Source organism: Rhipicephalus microplus, chromosome 1 (assembly GCF_043290135.1).
Source record: "Rhipicephalus microplus isolate Deutch F79 chromosome 1, USDA_Rmic, whole genome shotgun sequence".
In the NCBI taxonomy this organism is placed as follows: Eukaryota; Metazoa; Arthropoda; class Arachnida; order Ixodida; family Ixodidae; genus Rhipicephalus; species Rhipicephalus microplus.
Genome location: NC_134700.1, coordinates 172,355,500 through 172,377,711, shown reverse-complemented (window position 1 = coordinate 172,377,711; position 22,212 = coordinate 172,355,500). Strand labels below are relative to the sequence as shown.

Below are 22,212 nucleotides of genomic sequence, written 5' to 3'. Positions count from 1 at the left end.
CAGAAATAGGGCCCTGTACAGCTGTAGCATAAAGGCCCCAAAAGTTCCGCATGCTTTCCCACACATGAATTTCATTATATGCACAATAGATAGCAGTCTCTTCTTAGTGTACGCACAATGCGGACTCCACGAAAGACTTCAGTCGATTATTATGCCCAGGAAACGATGCGTCCGTGCATATTTGACACTCTGCTCATTGATGTAAACAGGGTATGGCGTCATTGGTTTGCGTGTAAACGCAATCAATGCGCACTTCCCAGTTGATATAGTCAGGCCTTGTTTCTGAAGGTAGGCTGTTGTGAGGGTTGCTGCCCGCTGTATTCGTGCACGCACCTGAGGGCGAGTAACTGCAGCACTCCAGAGGCAAATATCATCGGCGTGTATGGATAGGCACACCGACCTCGGCAGAACCTCCACCAGACTAATGAGGGCAACATTGAACAATGCGGGGCTTAAAACACCTCCTTGAGGTACTCCGCAGTAGGTGCAATGTTCAGAAGTTTTACCCTCATCCGTTTGCACAAAGAAACCCCTGCTAGTTATATAATCTTTTATTCATTGAAACATTCGTCCACCAATGCCCATTGCTGCGAGAGAAGTGAGGATTGCATCGTGAGCTACATCATCATATGCACCCTTCACGTCAAGAAAGAGTGCCACTGATATGCGCTTGCGACTTTTTTCTTTCTAAACAAATGTCGATAAGTCAAGGACACAGTCGATGGAGGAGCGACCCCGACGGAAGCCTGCCATGCAGGAAGGGTAGCTGGTGTATCGTTCCAAGTACCACTCGAGACGAAATAGAACCATTCTTTCCATCGCTTTTCCGAGGCAGCTTGCGAGGGCAATAGGGCGATACGCTGTCAAGTCCAATGTTGATTTTCCCGATTTCAGAAATGGTATTAATCGACTTATTTTTCATTCTCGGGGAAGACTGCCGCTGAGCCAGGACAGAGGTCAAAAGAACAAGAAAAGCTTCCGGGTGGTGCACAATACCTCACGTACGTTTATGATCTCCTGCGTGTACGAGATTAAAAATACTGGCCGCTATGCCACCCTGCGACAATAAATATCCAGCGACGTTGTGTCAAACACCAAAGATGCAGGGGGGGGGGAGATGTTTTATTTATTACTTTACAGTAATTTAAGTCATAAGCGCTTGGAAGTCCATGTGCTAGACCGTGGTTAGCTCAGCGATAATTTTCATCAAGACGATATTGTTCTTTTCATCTTTCATCAAACATTGAATTCACGCTGTCGTGGCCTAACCAGCAGTCTGAATGAACCGATTGAGTTGCTTGACTTGTCTCTCTTTTATAAATGAAAGCGAGAAACACGTAGAAAGAAGGAAGGGCTATTCGATGCCACTCGAAGCCCTCCTGGGAAGTGCCAGGTACCTGCAGCTAAATCTTCACTGGAAACGCGTGGGATTGTTCACAGGCGCCTTTTCAACAATCACGACATTTTTATGCTTGTTTTGTGGATTTCTTTATTGAAACAAAGACTTAGCTCTACGCTCTATATCTGATTGCAAAGTAAGATATGGCATTTGCCTTCAATTTAAAAAGGCCCCTGAATGACCCAGAGGTCGATATTTAGTTGTAGCGTTGCAGTTATGCCCAAGTCTACAGCGAGCGCCTTCGTCTGCTCATCTGTCCACCTCTCCGAATGCTTTTTCTCAGTATCCGAACACAGGAACAAGTAAGCGTGTATTGGTGGTTTCAACGAATTTTTTCGAATAATGAAAGATAAATTTATTTTGGAGTTTAACGTCCCAAAACCCCATATGATTATGAGAGACGCCGTAGTGGAGGGTTCGGAAACTTAAACCACCTGGTGTTCTTTAACGCCCACCCAAATCTGAGCACACGGACCTACAGCATTTTCGCCTGCATCGAAAATGCAGCAGCTGCAGCCGGGCTTTGATCCCGCGACCTGCGGGTCAGTAGCCGAGTACCTTAGCCACTAGACCACCGCGGCGGGGCAATAACGAGAGATAGATGTCTTCGGTTCAATAAATAGGGAATCAGTATATATATATGATACGAAAAACTACATAAACAAAGATATAGCCCGACTCGACATACTTTCCTTGTTACATCTTCATCCTCACCGAGCCGCACTGCCCCGCATGTTATCACAGAGGCGAATCCAGAGGGGAGAGGATGGTAGGAGCGATCACCCCTCTTCCACCTAAGGCCTGTTTAGGCACCTGAATCCCCTACCTTCCACTTTAAGCACAAAATAACAGTATTTAGATATATGATTTTTGCGATGATTCTACAACAGCTGAGAACTAAATAATAAGGACTGTCACCCCACTTCTACAACTTTATTTCAAATGACCACCCCTCCTGGTCTAAAATGAGTGGCTGGATTCCCCCTTGTGTTTTCAAGAACCAGGTCGCTGACCATGTCCCACTTATGACACCTCGACTGCATGTCGAGGTGTATTGAGTGGTTGACGTGTCATGAGTGTCATGGTTAGCGCACCATGCGACATTGAGAATTACTGCTGCGCATCCACATTCATAAACTAAGCATAATCGCGGCAACGTGACGACAACTGTGACTATAACACAGAAACAATTTTCCCATTGACAATACCTTAACAAAATTTCTACGCGACTATTAATACATTGCCGGTACTGCTGAGCTGTCCGGTTGTCAGCTCTCTCTCACAGGTGAACTTCTGCATGATGCGCGACCTCGAAGATATCCTGTGGCAGTCACAGGGGCGACGCTTTTCAACCATTCCGACATCGCATTTTATGCTAATTTGATAGAAAAAAGATTCTAAGGCTAATGTCTACAATAGCTACGTCACATAAAGAAAACAAAGCACTCACCGAATGCCCTATGGGACTACTTTTGTATAGTGTACCACCTACTTGATGTTAGCTAACTAATACTTTTAAGGCTATGGAACAAGTATTCGTACCACTATGTGGACAAGTATTCGTACCTTAGTGGCTAAGGCTAATCTGAAGCACACTTCGGCGAGGAATAAAATCGCACGATTACGTTTTATGTTTAAAATAGTTAAAGGTCATCTCAACGGCAGTATATCCAATTATGTGCATTTTTCAACAGGTTATGATACCAGAATGCGACATTGTTTTTCAATCTCTCCATATCAATCGGCTAATAATATTTTTAAGTATTCTTTTTTTCCGCGAACGATCGATGAGTGGAACGCCCTGGATGCACCCACCGTTGAGGCCAACAGTGTGGAATTGTTCGATTCATTGCTTGCCGGTTGATTGTGTGGAGTTCCTTTCTTATGCATTGCTTGCCTTTCGCCTCATATTTCGGCCTGAATGGGTGTCCGTTTTTGTTTCTGGTTTTTTCTTTATACATTGTGCGCCTGTTTTCATTGTGCGCCTGTACATTACACATTGTGCGCCTGTTTTGTTTTAACTAATTGTGTTGGTTCTTTGCTTTGTATTGTCTTCATTTTTATTGTAACCCCACTCTGCGGCGACTCCACCAGGAGTTAGCAGTATTGTCAAATAAAATAAAATAAATAAATGCAGCCCTTTCTATTCCCGCAGCTCACCTTCCTTTAGGGAATCCGACAGAAAGTACACAGCATGCCACGTAATGCAAAATAAACATTCATCGCCATCATCATCACCAGCCTGACTACGCCCACTGCAGGGCAAAGGCCTCTCTCATGATCCACAAAGTCAAGTCAATCATGTGCTGCCTGCTGCCTCGTTAAACTTATTATCTTTTTTAGTCTCATCAGTCCAACTAACTTTCTGTCTTCCCCTCGTGCATTTGCCTTTTCTGGGAATCCAGTCAGTTACCCTTAATGACGAGCGGTTATCCTGCCTAGGCACTACGTGCCCGGCCCATTTTAATTTCTTCTTCTTAATTTCAAACATTGATATTCTTAACCTTGGTTTGTTCTCTGACCCACTCTCCTCTATTCTTGTCTCTTAAGGTTACACCATCATTTTCCTTTCTGTCGCTCGCTGCGTCATCCTTAATTTAAGATGAACCTTCTATGTAAGCCTCCAAGTTTCTGCTCCGTAGGTAAGTACTGGCCAGATGCAGCTCTCATATACGTTCCTCTTGAAGGTTATTGGTAGATTATCATTCATGATTACAGAATACTTGCCGAATATGATCCACCCCATTTTTATTCTTCTAGTTATTTTACTCTCATGGTTTGGCTCCGTGGTTACTACTTGTCCTAAGTAGACATATACGTTTACAAATTACAGCATTTCCCCACCTATCGCAAAGATTTGTTCTTTGCCGACACTGTTGCATATTACATTAGTTTTATTAAAATTTTTTTCGAATCTGCTCTTTTGCTTTTCGTGTTCAGTTCGGTAATCTTGAGCTGTAGTTCGTGCCCTGAGTTACTCATCAAGGCAATGTCATCAGTGAATCTCAAGTTACTAACGTACCCTTCATTAACTCTTATTCCTAACACCTCCCAATATAGGGCCCTGAAACCCTTCTGTAAAAACACGGTGAATAGCACTAAAGAGATCGTGTCTCCGTGCCTTACAGTCTTATTTATTGGGATTCTGTCGCTTTTGTTTTATGGAGAGCTCTGATGGCTGTGAATCCGACGTATATTTCTTCCAGTATGTTCATGTAGGGTTGGTCGATGCCCTGATTTTGTAGTGCCCGCGTAACTGCTGATGACTCGACCGAGTCAAACGCCTTCTCGTAATCTATGAAGGCCATGTATAGGGGTTGGTTGTATTGAGCGCATTTCTCTATCACCTGATCTACACTGTCAATATATATAGTCTATTGTGGAGTAGCCTATACAAAACCCTGCTTGGTCTTTTGGTTGATTGACCTCTAATGTCGGCCTAATTCTATCAGCTATTATTTTTTAAATAGTTTGTAGAGGACGGCAGTAAGCCGATTGGCCTGTAATTTCTCAAGTGCTTCACATCTTTTTTCTCGTCTATAAAGGTGATGTTGGCATTCTGCCAAGATTCTGGTTTCCTTCCCGTCATGAGGTACTTCGTATATAAGGGGGCGAGTTTTTCTGACACAATTTCTCTGCCATCTTTCAGCAGGTCCGTTGTCACCTTATTCTTAGCAGTGGCTTCGCCTCCTAGCAGTCCTTCAAGGGCTTTCATTTCTTCCCCTGTCGTTACTGGTAGGATGTCGAAATCCTCAGGCCTATTATTGCTTCTCACGATATCATACTGGTTGTTTCTGTTTCTGTACAGCTTTCTGTATAGAACTTCTTCACCAACTCTACTATCCTTTTCATATTGGTTTTGACATTGCTTTTCTTGTCCCATAATGCATACATCCGATTTTTGCCTATGCACAAGTTTGCCTTTTGAAGCTTTTATTCTTCTGCCACTTTTTGCAGCCTGCTCAGTTTTCTCCATGTTACACCGTCTGATGTCGGCTGCCTAACACCTATTCATTAACTTTAAAAGCTTCACCAGCTCTAGTTTGTCGGTTGCATTTCAGGCTTTCCTGGTTTGTCGTCTATTAACGAGATTTTAGTGTCCTGCGACGTTTTGATAGTGTCTAGTATAGTAACTGTACCTTCAACTTCTATTGTACACTCTTTGACGATACTAGTAAGGGTATTGTTCATTGTTCCAACGCTAATGTCGGTTACCTCTTTTAGTGCCTCTAATCTATTCTCAAACAAACCTTTGAATTACTGTACTTTTTCTCTCCCCGCTAGCGCATTGATTGGCTTCTTGCGTATCAATGTATGCCTTTGCTTTCTTACATCTAGGTGAATTCTAACTCTTACCATTCTATGGTCGTTGCATCGAATCTTTCCGACTTCTACCTTCCGTAGAATGCCTGGGTGCGCGCAAAGAATGAATTACACTTCATTTTTAGTTTCGCCATTAGAACTCAGCCACGTCCACTTACGGTTAGCCCATTTTCTGTAGAAGGTTTTCAAGATCCGTAAACAAGCACGTTCTGCGAACTCTTCTAATAACTCCCCTCTGGGATTTCAAGAGGTGATGCCATATTTACCCACCGTGTGGTCTCCGGTCTGTTTGTTGCCTGCTTTGGCATTAAAGTCACCCATCAGTATACTATATTTTGTCTTTACTTTAATAAATAGTGACTCTACGTCATCGTAGAAACGTTCAACCAAATAGTCATCATGGTTCAATGTAGGCGCGTAAGCCTGTACCACCTTCCTCTTGTATTTTTTGTTAAACTTAATTATGATACTTGCTACCCTCTCACTGATGCCGTAGTATCCCTCTATGCTTCCAGCGATAATATAGTGTATAAGAAACCCACCTCTATTTATCTTCTCTCAACTAATCAACAACTACCGCACTTAAATACCGCGCGATGTCATCTGGATGTCAGCTGGAAAAATAATAGGAATAATTCAATCCAATTGGCATGGTCACGTGCCGAACAGTGTGCGCCGTATAACGCTTACTGCCTCATATCGTGCATGTATATCGATGTCGTATTCTGGGTAGAAACTGGAACACCTACCTGCTCTCCTATAGTAGCGTATATCATACTCTCAATCGTCGACCATTCTTAACACATCACGTGGCAGACGCCTGCTTGTGACATGCTGTCAAGTTTACTTCGCAGAGCTCTCATTTTACAACTATAAGAGACAAAATGAAGAATTTTGGTGAAGGAAAAAAAATGAGCGAGACAAAGGCAGTTTGTGTGACCTTAAGTCTCCGAAAAACTGCCATGTAATGGCGTTATATAGAGGAAACGGGCGCTTATATGTGATGGGCAAGAAGGTAGAGGTAAAATGTAGACAGAGAGGGAGGTTTCGAAAACATAAAAGCGAGAAAATGAAACAGAGAAAAAAGCTGCGCTCGTGTGAAGATAGGCAGAGGCGGTACGCCAGAGCCTGAAGCTACTGGGAAGCAGTCGAAGCGAGGAAACGGATACGTATACTCCCGAGCCACGGGCTCGGGTGTCCTGCGGGAAAATTGCCTTTTCGGCACCGAAACGAGCCGAGGCTAGGAAGAGGAGAGGCGAGCCTTGGACTGCCGAGGCCGATCCGCTCCCGTGGCCCCTCTGCACGGACACTGTGAGCCGGTGGCAGTCTTCGGAAACTTGGTACGTTGCCACGCGATCGAGGAAGAAGGGTGGCGACACCGACCGACGTCGTCACACTGTACGGGCTGCCGCGTGCCGAACCGCCCAATAAGAGAAACGAACGACCCGCCACGAAGCTGCGCGAGGAAAGCAGCGGAGATAAAGAGCAGCAGAAAGAGAGAGAGGGTGTTGAAGAAATGAGAAAAGGAGGTGGCGAGAGATGCGTACGATGCGTGTGGCGACACTGACGGCAGCAGCCAGCCTGAAGATTGAGTAGGGAGAGAGGTGATGGCTGGGGGGAAGGGAAGACTTGTACGGATGGACAAGAAGACGAAACCCCAGCGTGGCATCTAATTCGGCTCCGAGGAATTCGCGAGATTAAAGGGACAACAGTTTGTTTAGGCGGCAGGCAGGCGTAATCGTATACCAGCGTGGCAGGATGCTTCTGCTGGTGTCGTAGACTTTGTTGTCAGTCTAGTCGAGCTCCCTCTGCGTTTCCGACCTGTTTCTTCATTTTCTTTCTTTCTTCCTTTCTTTCTTTCTTTCTTTTTCCTTTTTTTCTTTCCTTATTCCTTTCTTTCTTTCTTTTCTGTTTTTCTTTATTTGCGTCTCTCATAATCATATGGTGGTTTTAGTACGTTAAACCCCACATATTCTTTATTTCTTTCTTCTTTCTTTCTTCTTTCTTTCTTTCTTCCTTTCTTCCTTTCTTTCTGTTTCCTTTTTTTTTCTTTTCTCTTTTTCTTTTTTGCGTCTCTCATAATCATATGGTGGTTTTAGGACGTTAAACCCCACATATTCTTCCTTTCTTTCTTCTTTCTTCCTTTCTTCTTTCTTCCTTTCTTTCTTTCTATTTTACTTCATGCACAGCGTCTGAGGGACAGCTGTGGCCACTTTCGCGTGGACGCCACGTCCAGTAAGACAAACTAGAGTCCACGCAAATCTATTTTGCTTGCCTCCGCCACTCCTTAGACGTTTACCTTTTCTTTAGGGTAGAATGAATGAATGGTGGTGTATAAAACAATTTTTGGCAAAAGACTGATGGCATAGCATCGACACTGCATAAAAACGAGAGGAAACAAGACAAAAAATGATCAAGAACATTAGACAGCACGCAAACAAACGTAATTTGGACAACAATTATAAACTCTCTGACGTTCGACAGAAATACGGTGTTTTTTTTTTTGTGGCTAAGGCACGTTGCCGGGCTAGTTGGTTGAGATTCATCATTTTCACTGGTATAGCGCACCACGACAAGGACACACACAAAGGAGAGATGCGCGACAAGGACACACACCCAACTGTGCGCTGTGTGTGTGTGTGTGTGCATCTCTCCTTTGTGTGTGTCCTTGTCGTGGTGCGCTATACCAATGAAAATGATGTTTTTTTTGTTCAGGTTATAGTGAGAAGTTGAATAGAAATTTCCCTGGACATTACCTGACACGCCACGTTCACGTAGTGGATATTTTACACTTTTTTTACAACGTCTCTTTTCTCTCATCTTTTATCTCCCTTACCCCTTTCCCCAGTACAGGGTAGCCAGCTGGTCTGAGAACTGGCTAACCTCCCTGTCCTTGCTCATTTATTCCTCCTCCTCCTTCTTACACTGCAGCTGTAACACTTCGTAGTTCTTTATGCCTCACAACCAAACAGATTCGCGACACACCGCGTGCGCACACGCATCTCCTATCACGCACTACCTTGGTGGTATACGTATGCCTGTGATCTCGCAGTGAAGTACGAGTGCACACGCTATACCCTTCGACAGGTGTTATCTTCGCACTCAGTCTCTGCCTCGACAGCACGGGGTAAAGAGCCATAAATGCATATGTGTGTCACCTCGGGCTAAAGACGAGCTATTAGACGCTCTTTTCATTTTCTAGAGCTCCTGGGATAAGCTTTCGAACATCCGCAGAAGCGTCGCTGTGCTTGATTTCCAGCCACATGAGAGGGCGACATACGTAGCTAAAGCGTTGTCATGCTTCAGATAAGCACACCTTCCTAAGTGCCATACACGATGAAGATGGACTGGAGCTTGAATTTCGCTTCACGCCTATCGCGGCCGCCTCTCGAGTGGTTGTGTATGCGAAGTGGGTACAACCCATAGCGTATTATGGACTGCTAAGATGACCTAATGTAATTGTAAGTAGGACAAACTTCCCTTTTAGATGTTATTAAGAAAGGTCCTTGACCATTGAAGCATCAAACGCAGCAGAAATGTTTCAGCATTACCTTCAATTAGGTCTTATTGCCTACAACTGGCCAACCATAGCCAATGCAAGACAACATTTATTAATACATAGCTTGAATTGGCAAGTGCTTATATCATGCGGCCTTCCATAGTGGACTTCAAACAAACAAGAATAACTGTTTTAACAAAATTTCGTCAGCGTTTATAGTTGGCACATATTCCTGAAGCAAAAGTAACAGCGCAGACACACAAGACGCCCCACATAGAGAAGGCATGAGACGCACGAGCGCTGACTAATAATTGGCTTATTCATTCGGTTGCAAATGCCCGCGACGAGCGACCAGAAATGATCGTCATCATAAACGGGCAAGCGCTCTCTCCGACCTTTCTCGCACAACACATGCACCAGTATGCCTGGCATGGGGTCTTGTGAATCTGGTGGACTAGAGAACGAATACGTAGAGAGATAAACAACGAGAAAGAAAGAAAGAAAAAGTGGACTCACGTACCTGGGAATCAACGTTATCCGAAGCATGCGGAGGGAAGGTGACCGTCTTGCATTTTTTATTACGCAACACGTCATTAAAGGACGCTAAATGTATGTACAGTTATTGCACGCACAGACATATGTTGAAGTTTTAGAGATGTTTATATAATTAGTTGTTCGCGCTTGCTCCACGATGTCAACTGAAACATGCGTATAGCAACACCAGAAGCTGATATGAAGCGCTGATGCTCGCGAAGATGCTAACCCTGGGCACTACTACCTAAATAAACTTCAGCGCATGGCATCCCACCACAATTTACGTTAACCCGACGTGACGGCTGTATCAAAGGAGTACATATGTAATGTTTATAAAATTTGAGTAAACACTGCAACCACTATTGGCGTTTAACGAATATTAGCGTATATTTGAAAAGTAGTTCCGAGACCTGGCGTAGCTCTTTGGTAGAATGATTGACTGCCACGCAGAGTGCTTGGGTTCGATTCCTGCTGGGACCCTGACGTTTATTCGCAATCGTCGGGGGGGTCAACGGATTTGGTGAGGCGAGATTCGAACCCACGTACCTAGGATGCGAAGGCTAGAGAAATAGGGTTATAGAGGGGGAAAAGGCAAAAAGAGAGAGAAAGAAATTGAAAGAGATAAAATTGAAAGAGGAAGCAAGCGAGTCTGAAAGAAAAAGTGATTGACAAAAAAAGAAAAATGAATAAACGAGAAAAAAAATAGGTAAAAAAGCAGTGAAAAGAAACAACAGGGAAGGTAGAGGTGAATAAAGAGAAAAAGTAAAAATAAATGAAGCAGGCCACTCAGCTCCACTCAGCCTTCATACTTGACACTCCTAGGGCTCAGCTACGCATGACTTTTCTTTTTCGCATTGCACCTACTAGTGCCCACGCCCCGAAAAACAGAAATACGGGCTCAAACGTGAAGCGCGATAAGCCCTCCGAAAATCCCGCTTTATAGCCGTTAGCGGTAACACCGATTAGCACTCACTTGATGAAGGCCAAATCGTCGGGGCTCAGGTGCTCAAGCTCCATTGCTATTTCGTCGGACTGAAAGAGATCAGACATCGGCAGAATCAATATCAATCATTTCGCGCGTATTCACATTCCTTTCCGGCAAACGTAATCACGCGCGCCCTGTCTCAATGATGTTTCGATGAGCAATCAGGAGCTGCATTCAAGACTGACAACGCTTTGGTGTAGAGTGTCCACAGGATTAAGCATGTCAATTTAGATGTAAATAATGTGGGTCCTTCTGTATCTACTACCTTCCGATTGCGCCACATCGGCGTACTAATAGCTCGTTCACTTACATCAGAGCCAACGTCTACCTTACTGGTCACAGCCACCATGACACGACGTGGTAATCTTTAACAATTGCACATCCCCAGATGCACTTCGAGATTTGTCGTCCAAAGGAAGGCAAGAAAGCGAAGGAAAGTACAGGAGGTTTTAATTGTAGTAATTGTGATGTGAATGAGAAGAAAGTATACTGGACGAAAAGATAGCTTTCCGCTGACATGTACTGAACCTGCGACCTTCGAATAAGACGTCCGATGCCCCATCTTTTCGTTCACTTTACTTTATTTACAATTGCATCAGGAATATTAAAAGTGACATCCCCTGTAGCTGCCTCGGTTTTTTTTTTGTGTGTGTGTGTGTGTGTGTGTGTGTGCGTGTGCGTGTGCGTGTGCGTGTGTGTGTGTGTGTGTGTGTGTGTGTGTGTGTGTGTGTGTGTGTGTGTGTGTGTGTGTGTGTGTGTGTGTGTGTGCGTGGGCTGCTTCCTATTCATTCTTGTGCGTAACAAAGAAAAACGAGCCCATAAGTTTTGATTTTGCAACTAGTTCTGTGAGCACTACGCGTCTCTTCACTAGACTCAACAAGAGATGACTTCAGAAACTACACACGCAAGCGTTGGGTTTCTTTCTTTGTACACACGTGTATTGTGCCAAGGTTCTGGGCCATGAACCACGCGAAGAGCGATTTTGGCAGTATTTAGGGTCACCTCACGAAGTACGAGAACGGTAAGACGCTACAATAGTTTTTTTGTGTAAAGGTTCTTTTAGTCACACTGTTAAAAATAAGTTGTGCACATACGGCCACAAGTCCGAGATTTTCCACATAAACGTGAAACATATGTGAACACATTTACAACGCCTATCTTGACGACGCAGAATCAATAAACCCAATTCCTTAAAGGTATTTTTGCGTACGGGATGGTACTTACGGCAGAATTAAGTTAATCTGTAGAGGTCGGAATTTGTACGTCATTTCTTCAATATCAAAAAAGAGTGTTATTTCTTAATACAACAAGCAAAAAAAATCAGAGCCAGTTCAAGCCCAATCGAAAGCTGTAAGAACCGAAAAGCATTGATACACCTGTGTTTCCCTTGTGTTTAGTTTTTGTTTATTTGCCTACTTTCGTAGGCAAATATCTCTGCTTTTTTTTTTTTATGTGATTGCGGGACATTTCAAATCCAGTTTGTTCATTTTTTCGTGATTATCTGATTTGTTTCACCATTGTGTATTTTCGGTTGCAAGGACTCCTTTCTACTGTTCTTCTAGTTGCTGCTCCGGGAGCAGTACGTACAACTCTTGCCATTGGCGTTTCACTGTCGCTTCGCTGACTCGGACAAACCAACTAGCCCTCCTGCGACACTGACGCAACTCAGGTTCCCGGGCAATCAACTCCTGTCAATCCAAGTGCGCAACCTGCTCAGCTCATATGTTCATAACGGTATGTGACGCTGACGCAAGACATAGGACCTCATGACAACATGAAAAATGAGACGATGACAGGGGCTGGCCCTTAAACTGCTCCACCGCTGCGATTGCCGCGAATTCAGGCTATTACACTAGAGCATCTGATTGCTGGTAAAAAAAAAACGTACATTTTAATGCACGATATTAAAATAAATATCCCATAGTTTTTGGTTTAATGAGGTCAACCAAGCATTCAGAAGTAACCATACTCACCACTATGGGCAGCGTGCTGCCCAGTGTCCGCGCGCAGAAGCCCGGGTCGTAAAGTCGTCCATGACGAATCGCGGAGAGGGCCGATCGCACCACGCACTGGCTGTACACGTGGCGCCAGCGGTAGCCCTGCTCCCAGAGGCGCTCCAGTTCGGACTCGAGCAGCTTGGCGCCGCTCACGTCCAGGTCGGGACGCCACAGGTCGGCCGCGCCCAGGCGGGACTCGCTTTCGCAGCGGCCGAACAGACCGTCTGCACAGAACACAACAGCCTCAGTGGCTTGTTTTACGTCATCGGGACATATTGTAGCGAAACGTCGGGGTTGTTCAAATTAGGCGCATCGGACGACCAGGGAGACGAATAAGCGTGGTTGAAACTCCGCGGAGGCAATCGATGAGAAGTCAACACGATGAATTCGGGGAGCACTCACTGGGGGTTTATTTAGCTAACACAACTTCAAGTTACAAAATGCACTGGGTTACAAAGACAAAACATAGAAAATGGTGGCATACCCCTCGGCCCGCATAGCTGGTCTCCGGTGGTGAGATCCGCCGTTTACCCCCGACTCCGCTCCGCTCACTTTTCAAGTTCAAACATCCTCTTTTTAACCCTTGGTCGTACAAAGAGTCTTCACAAAAACCAATCACATGTTCGGACTCGCAGCATCTCAACCAATCACAGAAACACTTTCATAAAAGGTACTACATTTGTAAAAACCTCCTTACCAAAATGAAACACGCAAAGGGAAAGGTCCTCCGCACGTGACACTCTCTCCCATACCAGGCCGTGCTGCTTCCTTCGGCCGACTACCGTCGGCGGCCGTTCCCACGCTCGGGCCCCGTAAGTTCTTTCATTAACTGTTGCTTTCTAGAAGCGTCCTTAAGAGCGATGGGTACACCATTGCTTACCAGGTGTACATGCGACAGCGAGGCACCCCGACATCCTAACAACAGCGCGAGAGAATATGGTCGTTTACCTGCCGCCACTATGTCTCGGTCAGGCTAAGTGGTCGCGTCCCCATGTCATTCTCAATGACACGCGTGCCTGTTAACAATGGCTTAGACTCGGACGGTGGCGCCGGACCTGCCTCCTGCTAGACGCTTTTCCTAGTAAGCTTTCCCCTTCTAATCCCGAACGGGGGCGGCCTTGACTGCTCCGTTGGTAAGCCGTAAATGCAGCGTGTAGGCTCCTGTCCCAGGCTGGAAAACACGATTTATCCCACATTCCATTAAAGTCAAAAGCCGAAGCTCTGTAATGGCCAGAGAAACGAACCCAAAGGTAGAAGAGTACAAAGAAAGACTTAAAAAAGAAGCAGGAGTTGGTTTTGCACAAATTTCCTGAGAAGATACTGGAGCTGGAAACCTTGCTCTCGCGACACCTCCCCCCTACGAAAAAGAGTGCCCCACTCGTTTTATCTGCAAAACACGACAATAAATAGACTAATTATACAAAAAGGTTTTGCATTTCAACAAGTTTGATGCTTATTTAAAGACACTTATGCATGTGTATAACAGGTGAGAGGCTTTAAAAAAAATTACATAAAAACAACAGACGAAAAACAAAACAAAATCATTGGACACAGAAATATATGGGTTCACTCATCGGTACTGCAATACAATTCAGTGTCCGTTTCGTAAGCACTGGCATTCTGTTGTGAGTTGTTATTACTTGAAAATGTCTTCCAGTCCGAGTAAAGTTCAGTGTCCGTGTTGTAGCTTTCGCACTGCTGTACTGGAACACTGGTCTGTGTCCCGCGCACACAATGTTGCAAACGGAGTTCCTGACCCACTCGCGAACCGCACTCGCGCACATCACCATTGGAGCCGCACTCGCGCACAACACTTTGATGCAATCCGTGGTCATCTCTCCTTGCACTGCATTCGCGCACAACACTTCGATGCAATCCGTGGTCATCTCTCCTGGCACTTCCCTCGCGCACATCACCACCGAGATCGCGCACCTCATGATTATCATCAGACTCATCGTCCGCGTCGTCGGCATCGGAGCCCAATCGAACGTGGCAGGGCTTTAAACGCGCCACATTCACAACGTCACGTTTTTTCCCAGTTTGATCTACCACCTCCCAGTTGTTCTCGGCTACCTGGCGCACAAGACGGAAAGGTCCGTGATATTTGTGAAGAAGCTTTGTCGTCTTCCCTTTCGCCCGGGAGGGAGTCCACAAGTACACCAAGTCGCCCTGATGATAAACAACACTTCGTCGCCTAGCATCATAGCTGCGCTTGTTCTTCTCCTGCTGACGCTTCTCCCGTTCATTTACTATTTTTCGAGCCTGCCGCAGCCTGCGGGCCACTTTCATTGCATCCAGGGTGTAGTCGAATCCGCGTTGCGCGCCCGACCCTACATCCACCGGTAGTGTCGGTTCATGTCCGTGAAGAAGAAAGAAGGGAGTGAATCCAGTCGTCTCGTGGGTGGAAGAATTGTATGCAAATAGAACGTACGGTAGGAATTCATCCCAGTCGCGGTGGTGTGAGGAAACGTACATGCTGAGCATGTCAGCCAACGTGCGGTTAAAACGCTCGCACAAGCCGTTGGCCTGTGGGTGGTATGCTGTTGTGGTGGCATGCTCGCTACCCACGAGCCGGAATACTTCTTCGGTCAAGTTGGCGACAAAGTGCTGCCCACGATCGCTTATTACTTTCTCCGGGGCACCATGACGTAGGACGATTTGTTCGACGAAAGGTCTGGCTGCTTCTGCGGCAGTGGCCGCTGGACACGCGACAGCCTCGACCCATTTCGTATGGTAGTCGGTAATCACGACGATGTAGCGGTTCCCTGCTTTGGATTTAGTGAAAGGCCCAATGAAGTCCATGCCCACCTGCTGAAAAGGTCGACCTGCAGGTGGGATCGGTTGGAGGAAACCGACCGGCCTCCCCGGTGGTTGCTTTCGTGTCTGGCAGTCGGGGCAGGAGAGAACGTATTTGCTTACGTACGAGAACATCTTCGGCCAGAAATATCGGCAACGAACTTTCTCCCATGTGCGCTTGACACCTAAGTGGCCTGCCGTGGTGGCGTCATGGCAGTACCTTAAAATCTCAGATCTCAAGCACTTGGGGACAACGAGCGCAGCACGATCTTCCTGAAACCCTTTCGCCCTTCGATACAGTACACCGTCGATCAACCGAAAGCTCCGTGCCGTTCTTTTAGTTTTCCTGACAACGGGCGCATCCGGGTGCTCGAGGTGCTGCATAATTTCTTTCATCCATGGGTCTGCCCTCTGCTTTTTTCCAACATCCACCTGATCCAGAACCAGCAACGGTAAGGGGTTTTCTTCGCTTACAGGCGCGGGATCATGAGGAAGGCGGGAAAGCGTGTCGGCATTTCCATTCTTGAGGCCAGGACGGTGTCGCAACGTTATGTCGAATTCCTGAAGCAACAGGGACCATCGCATAAGACGACCATTCGGATTCCTTACTTTCATTAGCCAAGCCAGGCTGGCTTGGTCAGTCACGACCGTGAACTTAGAACCAAAGACGTATGGCCGAAACTGTCCGCAGGCGTACACAACGGCGAGGCATTCTTTCTCAGTGGTACTGTAGTTCATCTCAGCCTTGTTAAGGTGGCGGCTGGCATAGGCGACGACTCTCTCTTGAGCTCCAATTTTCTGTACAAGCACGGCGCCAATGCCGTAATCACAGGCATCAGTGTGCACCTCTATCGGTTTTCCCGGCTCAAACTGACGCAGAATTGGGGCTGTGATGAGCTTCTCTTTGAGGGTTTGCATGGCCACATCGCATGCCGCATCCCAGACGAAAGGAACATCCTTTTTGGTTAAGTTGGTCAGAGGTCGAGAAATGCGAGAGAAATCTTTGATGAATCGCCGATAGTAGTTACAGATTCCGAGAAAGCTCTGTACACCTTTCTTGTTTCGTGGCTTTGGGAATTTTTCGATCGCTGCTACTTTGTCTGGGTCCGGCCGGATGCTTTCACCTGTGAGAATGTGTCCAAGATATTTGATCTCCTGGCGAGCGAAGCTGCATTTTTCGGGCTTCAGTCGTAAGTTTGCCACGTCCAAAGCCGAAAACACACTTTCCAAATCTTGCAAATGAGTTGCCATCGTCTTCGAGAAAATAACGATGTCGTCCAAGTAGGCCAAACAAACTCTCCAGAGAAGACCACTGAGGACTTTGTTAATCATTCTCTGAATTGTGGCAGGGGCGTTGCACAGGCCGAAAGGGACAACATTGAATTCATACAGGCCGGGTCCACAGGAAAATGCGGTCTTTTGCTTATCTTCCTCCTTGATGCCCACTTGCCAGTAGCCTGATGTTAGATCAAGTGTGGTGAAGTATTTTGACCCCTGTAGCACGTCGAGAATGTCATCAATTCGTGGCAGTGGGTGCACATCTTTTTTAGTGACTTCATTGACTCTGCGAAAATCGACGCAGAAACGCCAAGTCCCATTTGGCTTCTTCACGAGGACGACAGGTGATGACCAAGGACTGTGAGACTCTCTAATTATCCCATCGCGCAGCATTTCTTCTACTTGTTGCTCAATCTGTTGTCTTTCAAAAGGGGAATGACGATATGGGTGCTGATGAATTGGTCGAGAATCACCTGTGTCGATCACATGTTCAGCGACATGAGTCTGCCGAATGGGGTTGTCACTGCTCGTAAATAGATGGCGGTATTTTTCAATGAGCGACAGCAGTTCATCCCGCTCAGATGGCTGTAGGTGATCCCCTGTCTCTATGTAAAACTCTTGAGGCACTTGATCGTTCTCGGGGGCCGTGATTGCCAGCTGTGCGTCATGAATAGATGAAGCCCATCCAAGCTTTGTTCCGCTGAGCAGGTTTACTGGAGACATGGTAGGATTAGCTATGCGAATGAGGCCTCTCCCATGCACGACCCTCGTTATTGTGCGTGCAACCTGAAGTCCGTTTTTGAGCGTGCTGTTCGGTTCGACGAGGTGAATTCCGTCCCTTGCGACCTTTACTTCAATAGCGACTTCTGTGCGAGGTTCAATGCGAATTTGCTCGTGGCACCGCACTGCAAGTACATCATTATGTTCGGGGGCACTTGAGTCTATACGTAGCCGGAAAATTTCACCGTTTAGTTGCAGCTCTTTTTTGGAGAAGTCAATGAGAAGCCGGGCTGCTCGACAAAAAGGAAGACCACCGAGTAGCTCGTACGGGCAATCCTTGACCACTAAAAACGTCTCGTGAACTTTGGTGGTGCCAAATTCAAGTTTTATTTCAGCTTCGCCATTGGGGGTGAGCAAGCCTCCGCCAATTCCTCGGATGAATATGTCTTTTCTCGATTTGAATGAAGCACCTATTTTGTTAGCTAATTCTTCTGAGATGACATTTACGGCCGAGCCGGTGTCAATTACAAGTTTTGTTTCTGTACCGTTGGCTCGTGTGGGGACTGTGAGAAGCTGACCTTCCGACAATGTGCCGATGGGGCGGCCGGGCTGGCCCCCTAGGCCCGGCCGTTCTCGTTTCCCGAAGGATTAGGCTGTACATTCTGATTGCCTTGGAGCTCCGCCTGATCGTTCCTGCCATCTCGGAATCGCTGCCAGCACTGTTGTGCTATGTGACCTATGCGGCGGCAAATCTGGCATCGGGGACGCCCGTCGTTGGCACGGGAAGTTCTCTGAGGCCACGGCATTGGGGGGCGACGCACCTCGTCTTCGATGCTTTTTAGCCGGTCAGACAGCACGGCGATCGAGTCCGCAATCGCTTTTAGGTCTCTTTCGCTGTCAGCAGCCTCCCGTGGGCAACGCAATTCGGCCGCGGCGCAAGGGGCGACACACGTAGGAGGAGAGTACCCTGTCGCTGCGGTGGGTGCGAACCCTACGGGATGCGCGATGTTTTGCATCCACGACTGTAATCCGGTGGAATACTGGATGCCAATCGGTTGTGGCGCCGACGCACGGCTCATCAAAGCTGCCAGATTTATGCGTTGCAAAATTTGGAGGAATGCAGTGCAGCTCTCCGGGTTTGCGATTATCATCTTCTCCAGAATATCCGGACGCAAACCGCGCATAAGGTGCCGCAACCGATCATCTTCCGTCATGGACGGGTTCACTCTTGCACACAGCTGTACGACGTCATAGTAGTACTGCTCGGGGGCTTCGAACGGCAATTGGGTGCGGTTTTGTAGCCGCAAATGGGCGATCTCGACTGAGTGGCGACTCGTAAAGGACGTTTTAAGTAGCGTCGCCCATTCTTCCCATGTATTAGGAGCACCGGTTAGAATTTGAGTGGTGTGCCACTTTTTCGCATCTCCGTCTAAAGCCAGATATAGAAATTTCACCTTCGTGGCTTGGTCCCAATTATTAAGCGACGCTACATGTTCGTAGCAAAGTAGCCACTCTGAAATAGATTCCTCCGGCGCGCCTCTAAAGACTGGTGGTCCGACGAATGGTTTAACTTGGGAGGTAGACATAGCAGAGAAGAAGGTATGGGGTTCCGTCATAGTGGAGCTGTCAGAGGTAGGTTCCTTATATTTGTTGTTGACTCGGGGCATAATTTCAGAGCGGGACTATCGTTACCGAGCAACCTCCACCACTTTGTAGCGAAGTGTCGGGGTTGTTCAAATTAGGCGCATCGGACGACCAGAGAGACGAATAAGCGTGGTTGAAACTCCGCGGAGGCAATCGATGAGAAGTCAACACGATGAATTCGGGGAGCACTCACTGGGGGTTTATTTAGCTAACACAACTTCAAGTTACAAAATGCACTGGGTTACAAAGACAAAACATAGAAAATGGTGGCATACCCCTCGGCCCGCATAGCTGGTCTCCGGTGGTGAGATCCGCCGTTTACCCCCGACTCCGCTCCGCTCACTTTTCAAGTTCAAACATCCTCTTTTTAACCCTTGGTCGTACAAAGAGTCTTCACAAAAACCAATCACATGTTCGGACTCGCAGCATCTCAACCAATCACAGAAACACTTTCATAAAAGGTACTACATTTGTAAAAACCTCCTTACCAAAATGAAACACGCAAAGGGAAAGGTCCTCCGCACGTGACACTCTCTCCCATACCAGGCCGTGCTGCTTCCTTCGGCCGACTACCGTCGGCGGCCGTTCCCACGCTCGGGCCCCGTAAGTTCTTTCATTAACTGTTGCTTTCTAGAAGCGTCCTTAAGAGCGATGGGTACACCATTGCTTACCAGGTGTACATGCGACAGCGAGGCACCCCGACATCCTAACAACAGCGCGAGAGAATATGGTCGTTTACCTGCCGCCACTATGTCTCGGTCAGGCTAAGTGGTCGCGTCCCCATGTCATTCTCAATGACACGCGTGCCTGTTAACAATGGCTTAGACTCGGACGGTGGCGCCGGACCTGCCTCCTGCTAGACGCTTTTCCTAGTAAGCTTTCCCCTTCTAATCCCGAACGGGGGCGGCCTTGACTGCTCCGTTGGTAAGCCGTAAATGCAGCGTGTAGGCTCCTGTCCCAGGCTGGAAAACACGATTTATCCCACATTCCATTAAAGTCAAAAGCCGAAGCTCTGTAATGGCCAGAGAAACGAACCCAAAGGTAGAAGAGTACAAAGAAAGACTTAAAAAAGAAGCAGGAGTTGGTTTTGCACAAATTTCCTGAGAAGATACTGGAGCTGGAAACCTTGCTCTCGCGACAATATTGTCACGGAGTCGTGGCGCTGCCGAAGACCGGAGACTGTGTGTTGAAATCAAACTGTTTATTTGGGCGAACATGTGCCCGTTAAACGGAAAGTCGGATTACAGTAGCAGTCTTGCAACAAAGAGAAGTTTATTGACTTCCAACCAAGGATAGAGTACATGACAAAAACATCAAGCTTCACGACTTCAAAGGGTGCATGTACAATCAGGAAAGCACCACTACCGAGGTACAATGTATGTGGGAGAATGTACCCCTCTATTTACTGTACAGCGCGTGGTGCTCCAGCAGGCTTAATCATGCACGGCGGTAGGTCTCCTCACCACGCGGTTGGTGCAAGTAGCGACTTAGCGCTGTACAATTCTAGGTTTTATTTCTTTTTTGTTGCGTGAAACAATCTTGCACTGATAGCGGCGAACGGAGCGTCGGCCTTCGATCAACTGACAAGCGGCTTAGCGTGCCGGCACTCATAAACTTGCCATCGAACATTCTAGCGTTATCGCTAGCGGCGACGTGCGTTCCAGAATAGTAGGGAGCTTTAGAATAGCGCACCGCGAGCCCTTGCGGTGTGGTCGCTGCCACTGCGCATGCGTCGTAACGCGAGTCGGCGTTCGCGTTCGCGGACCACACGCAAAAAATCCGAAATGGCGTGCGGTAATGGCGGCCCGCATGTGGCCCGCAAGCACTGGTTTCGAGGCTACGGTGTCGCTGCGATCGTGCGCTGCGGTTAGCAGCCGGGCAAACGCTATTCTGAAAGTTGTGTGGCGCCCGCAACGCCCGCAGCGCTTGCAAACGGTATTCTAAAACTCCCTAATGTGAAATGTTCACGTTGCGGCAGTAATCTTAACAAAATGCAGTCCTGAAGTTTCTAGAACACTGTAGGCGCGATTTGCGCTGAGCATTGCGCACAGCGTAATGGGGTGATAAGAAAACTTGAGGAAGGAAGGTGGCAATATTATATTCACCAAGCAGATAAAGCGTGAAAAAGCACACTACACTACAAATGAGCAGGCGAAAGTTCTGTCCTCAGACCTGCAGCCTCCCCTGTCCAGGAAGCCATGTACCCCAACCACCATTCCACACTGTCCACTAGTAAAAAACTGGTGCTTTAGATCAAGTGGGGCTGGCTAGACGATCTTCGTGAAAGCTCAACGGACGTTCTCCATAGACGTGGTGGAGTGTGCATCCAGCCGCCGCAATATAACGCGAGAACAATAAACCGACCTCATACAATAAGATTTTCTTCTTTAGTTTTGAAAACGATAGTTTTTCTTGGGGATGTTCAACGCAAAAATTTCGGTCTGTCTGTCTGTCTGTACATTTGTCTGTTTGTCCACTCTTAACGGTAGTCTAAATGGCACCAAAGTGACCGAACGATACTCCGAACGGCCGACCCGATCCGCAGCGCCCACCAATATTGCTCAAGGTTCCGCATTCATACTTGTGTGATTGTCAATTAAAAAGCAATTATTGCGCATATCTGAGGCACCATAACAACACGTCAATATTGTGTATGTCTGTTTTTTACTAGAAAAGGCCTACATAAGTTATCTTAAGGATCGTAGTCTTTGTAACGCTGTGCTGGCCATGCAACGTTTGCACGAAACGGCAAGTGTTTCCAACGCTTTGCTAAGACGACGTGGTAGTGGCACCTACCCGTCGCCTTGCGTTCTAAGCCTTATAACCTCAGAGACGGGCGCGCACGACACGCGCCCCGTTTTCCAGGATAATTGCCAGATGGCGCTCATGTCTCACGTGTGACGTGACTTGATGCGCTCGTTCGCCTCCGCTGCACGCTCGAGGCACTCTAGCGCAGCGCCTCCAGAATACCATTCACCGATTTTCTTGTGCAGAGCATCAAATAAACGTTTTGTTCACTCTCTCTAGATGCAAGACT

The 22,212-nt window shown here is 47.0% G+C and overlaps 1 protein-coding gene across 1 annotated transcript in view; it reads right to left on the bottom strand.

Annotated features, from left to right (window-relative positions):
* Nucleotides 1-22,212, bottom strand: part of IA-2 (tyrosine phosphatase IA-2) — a 624,632-nt gene that overhangs the window by 454,406 nt on the left and 148,014 nt on the right. The window contains exons 3-4 of the mRNA XM_037429474.2: nt 12,714-12,961; nt 10,729-10,787 (exon numbers count right to left, since the gene is read on the bottom strand). Coding sequence (XP_037285371.2) covers nt 10,729-10,787; nt 12,714-12,961 — 307 coding nt within the window. The remainder of the gene's footprint in view (nt 1-10,728; nt 10,788-12,713; nt 12,962-22,212) is intronic.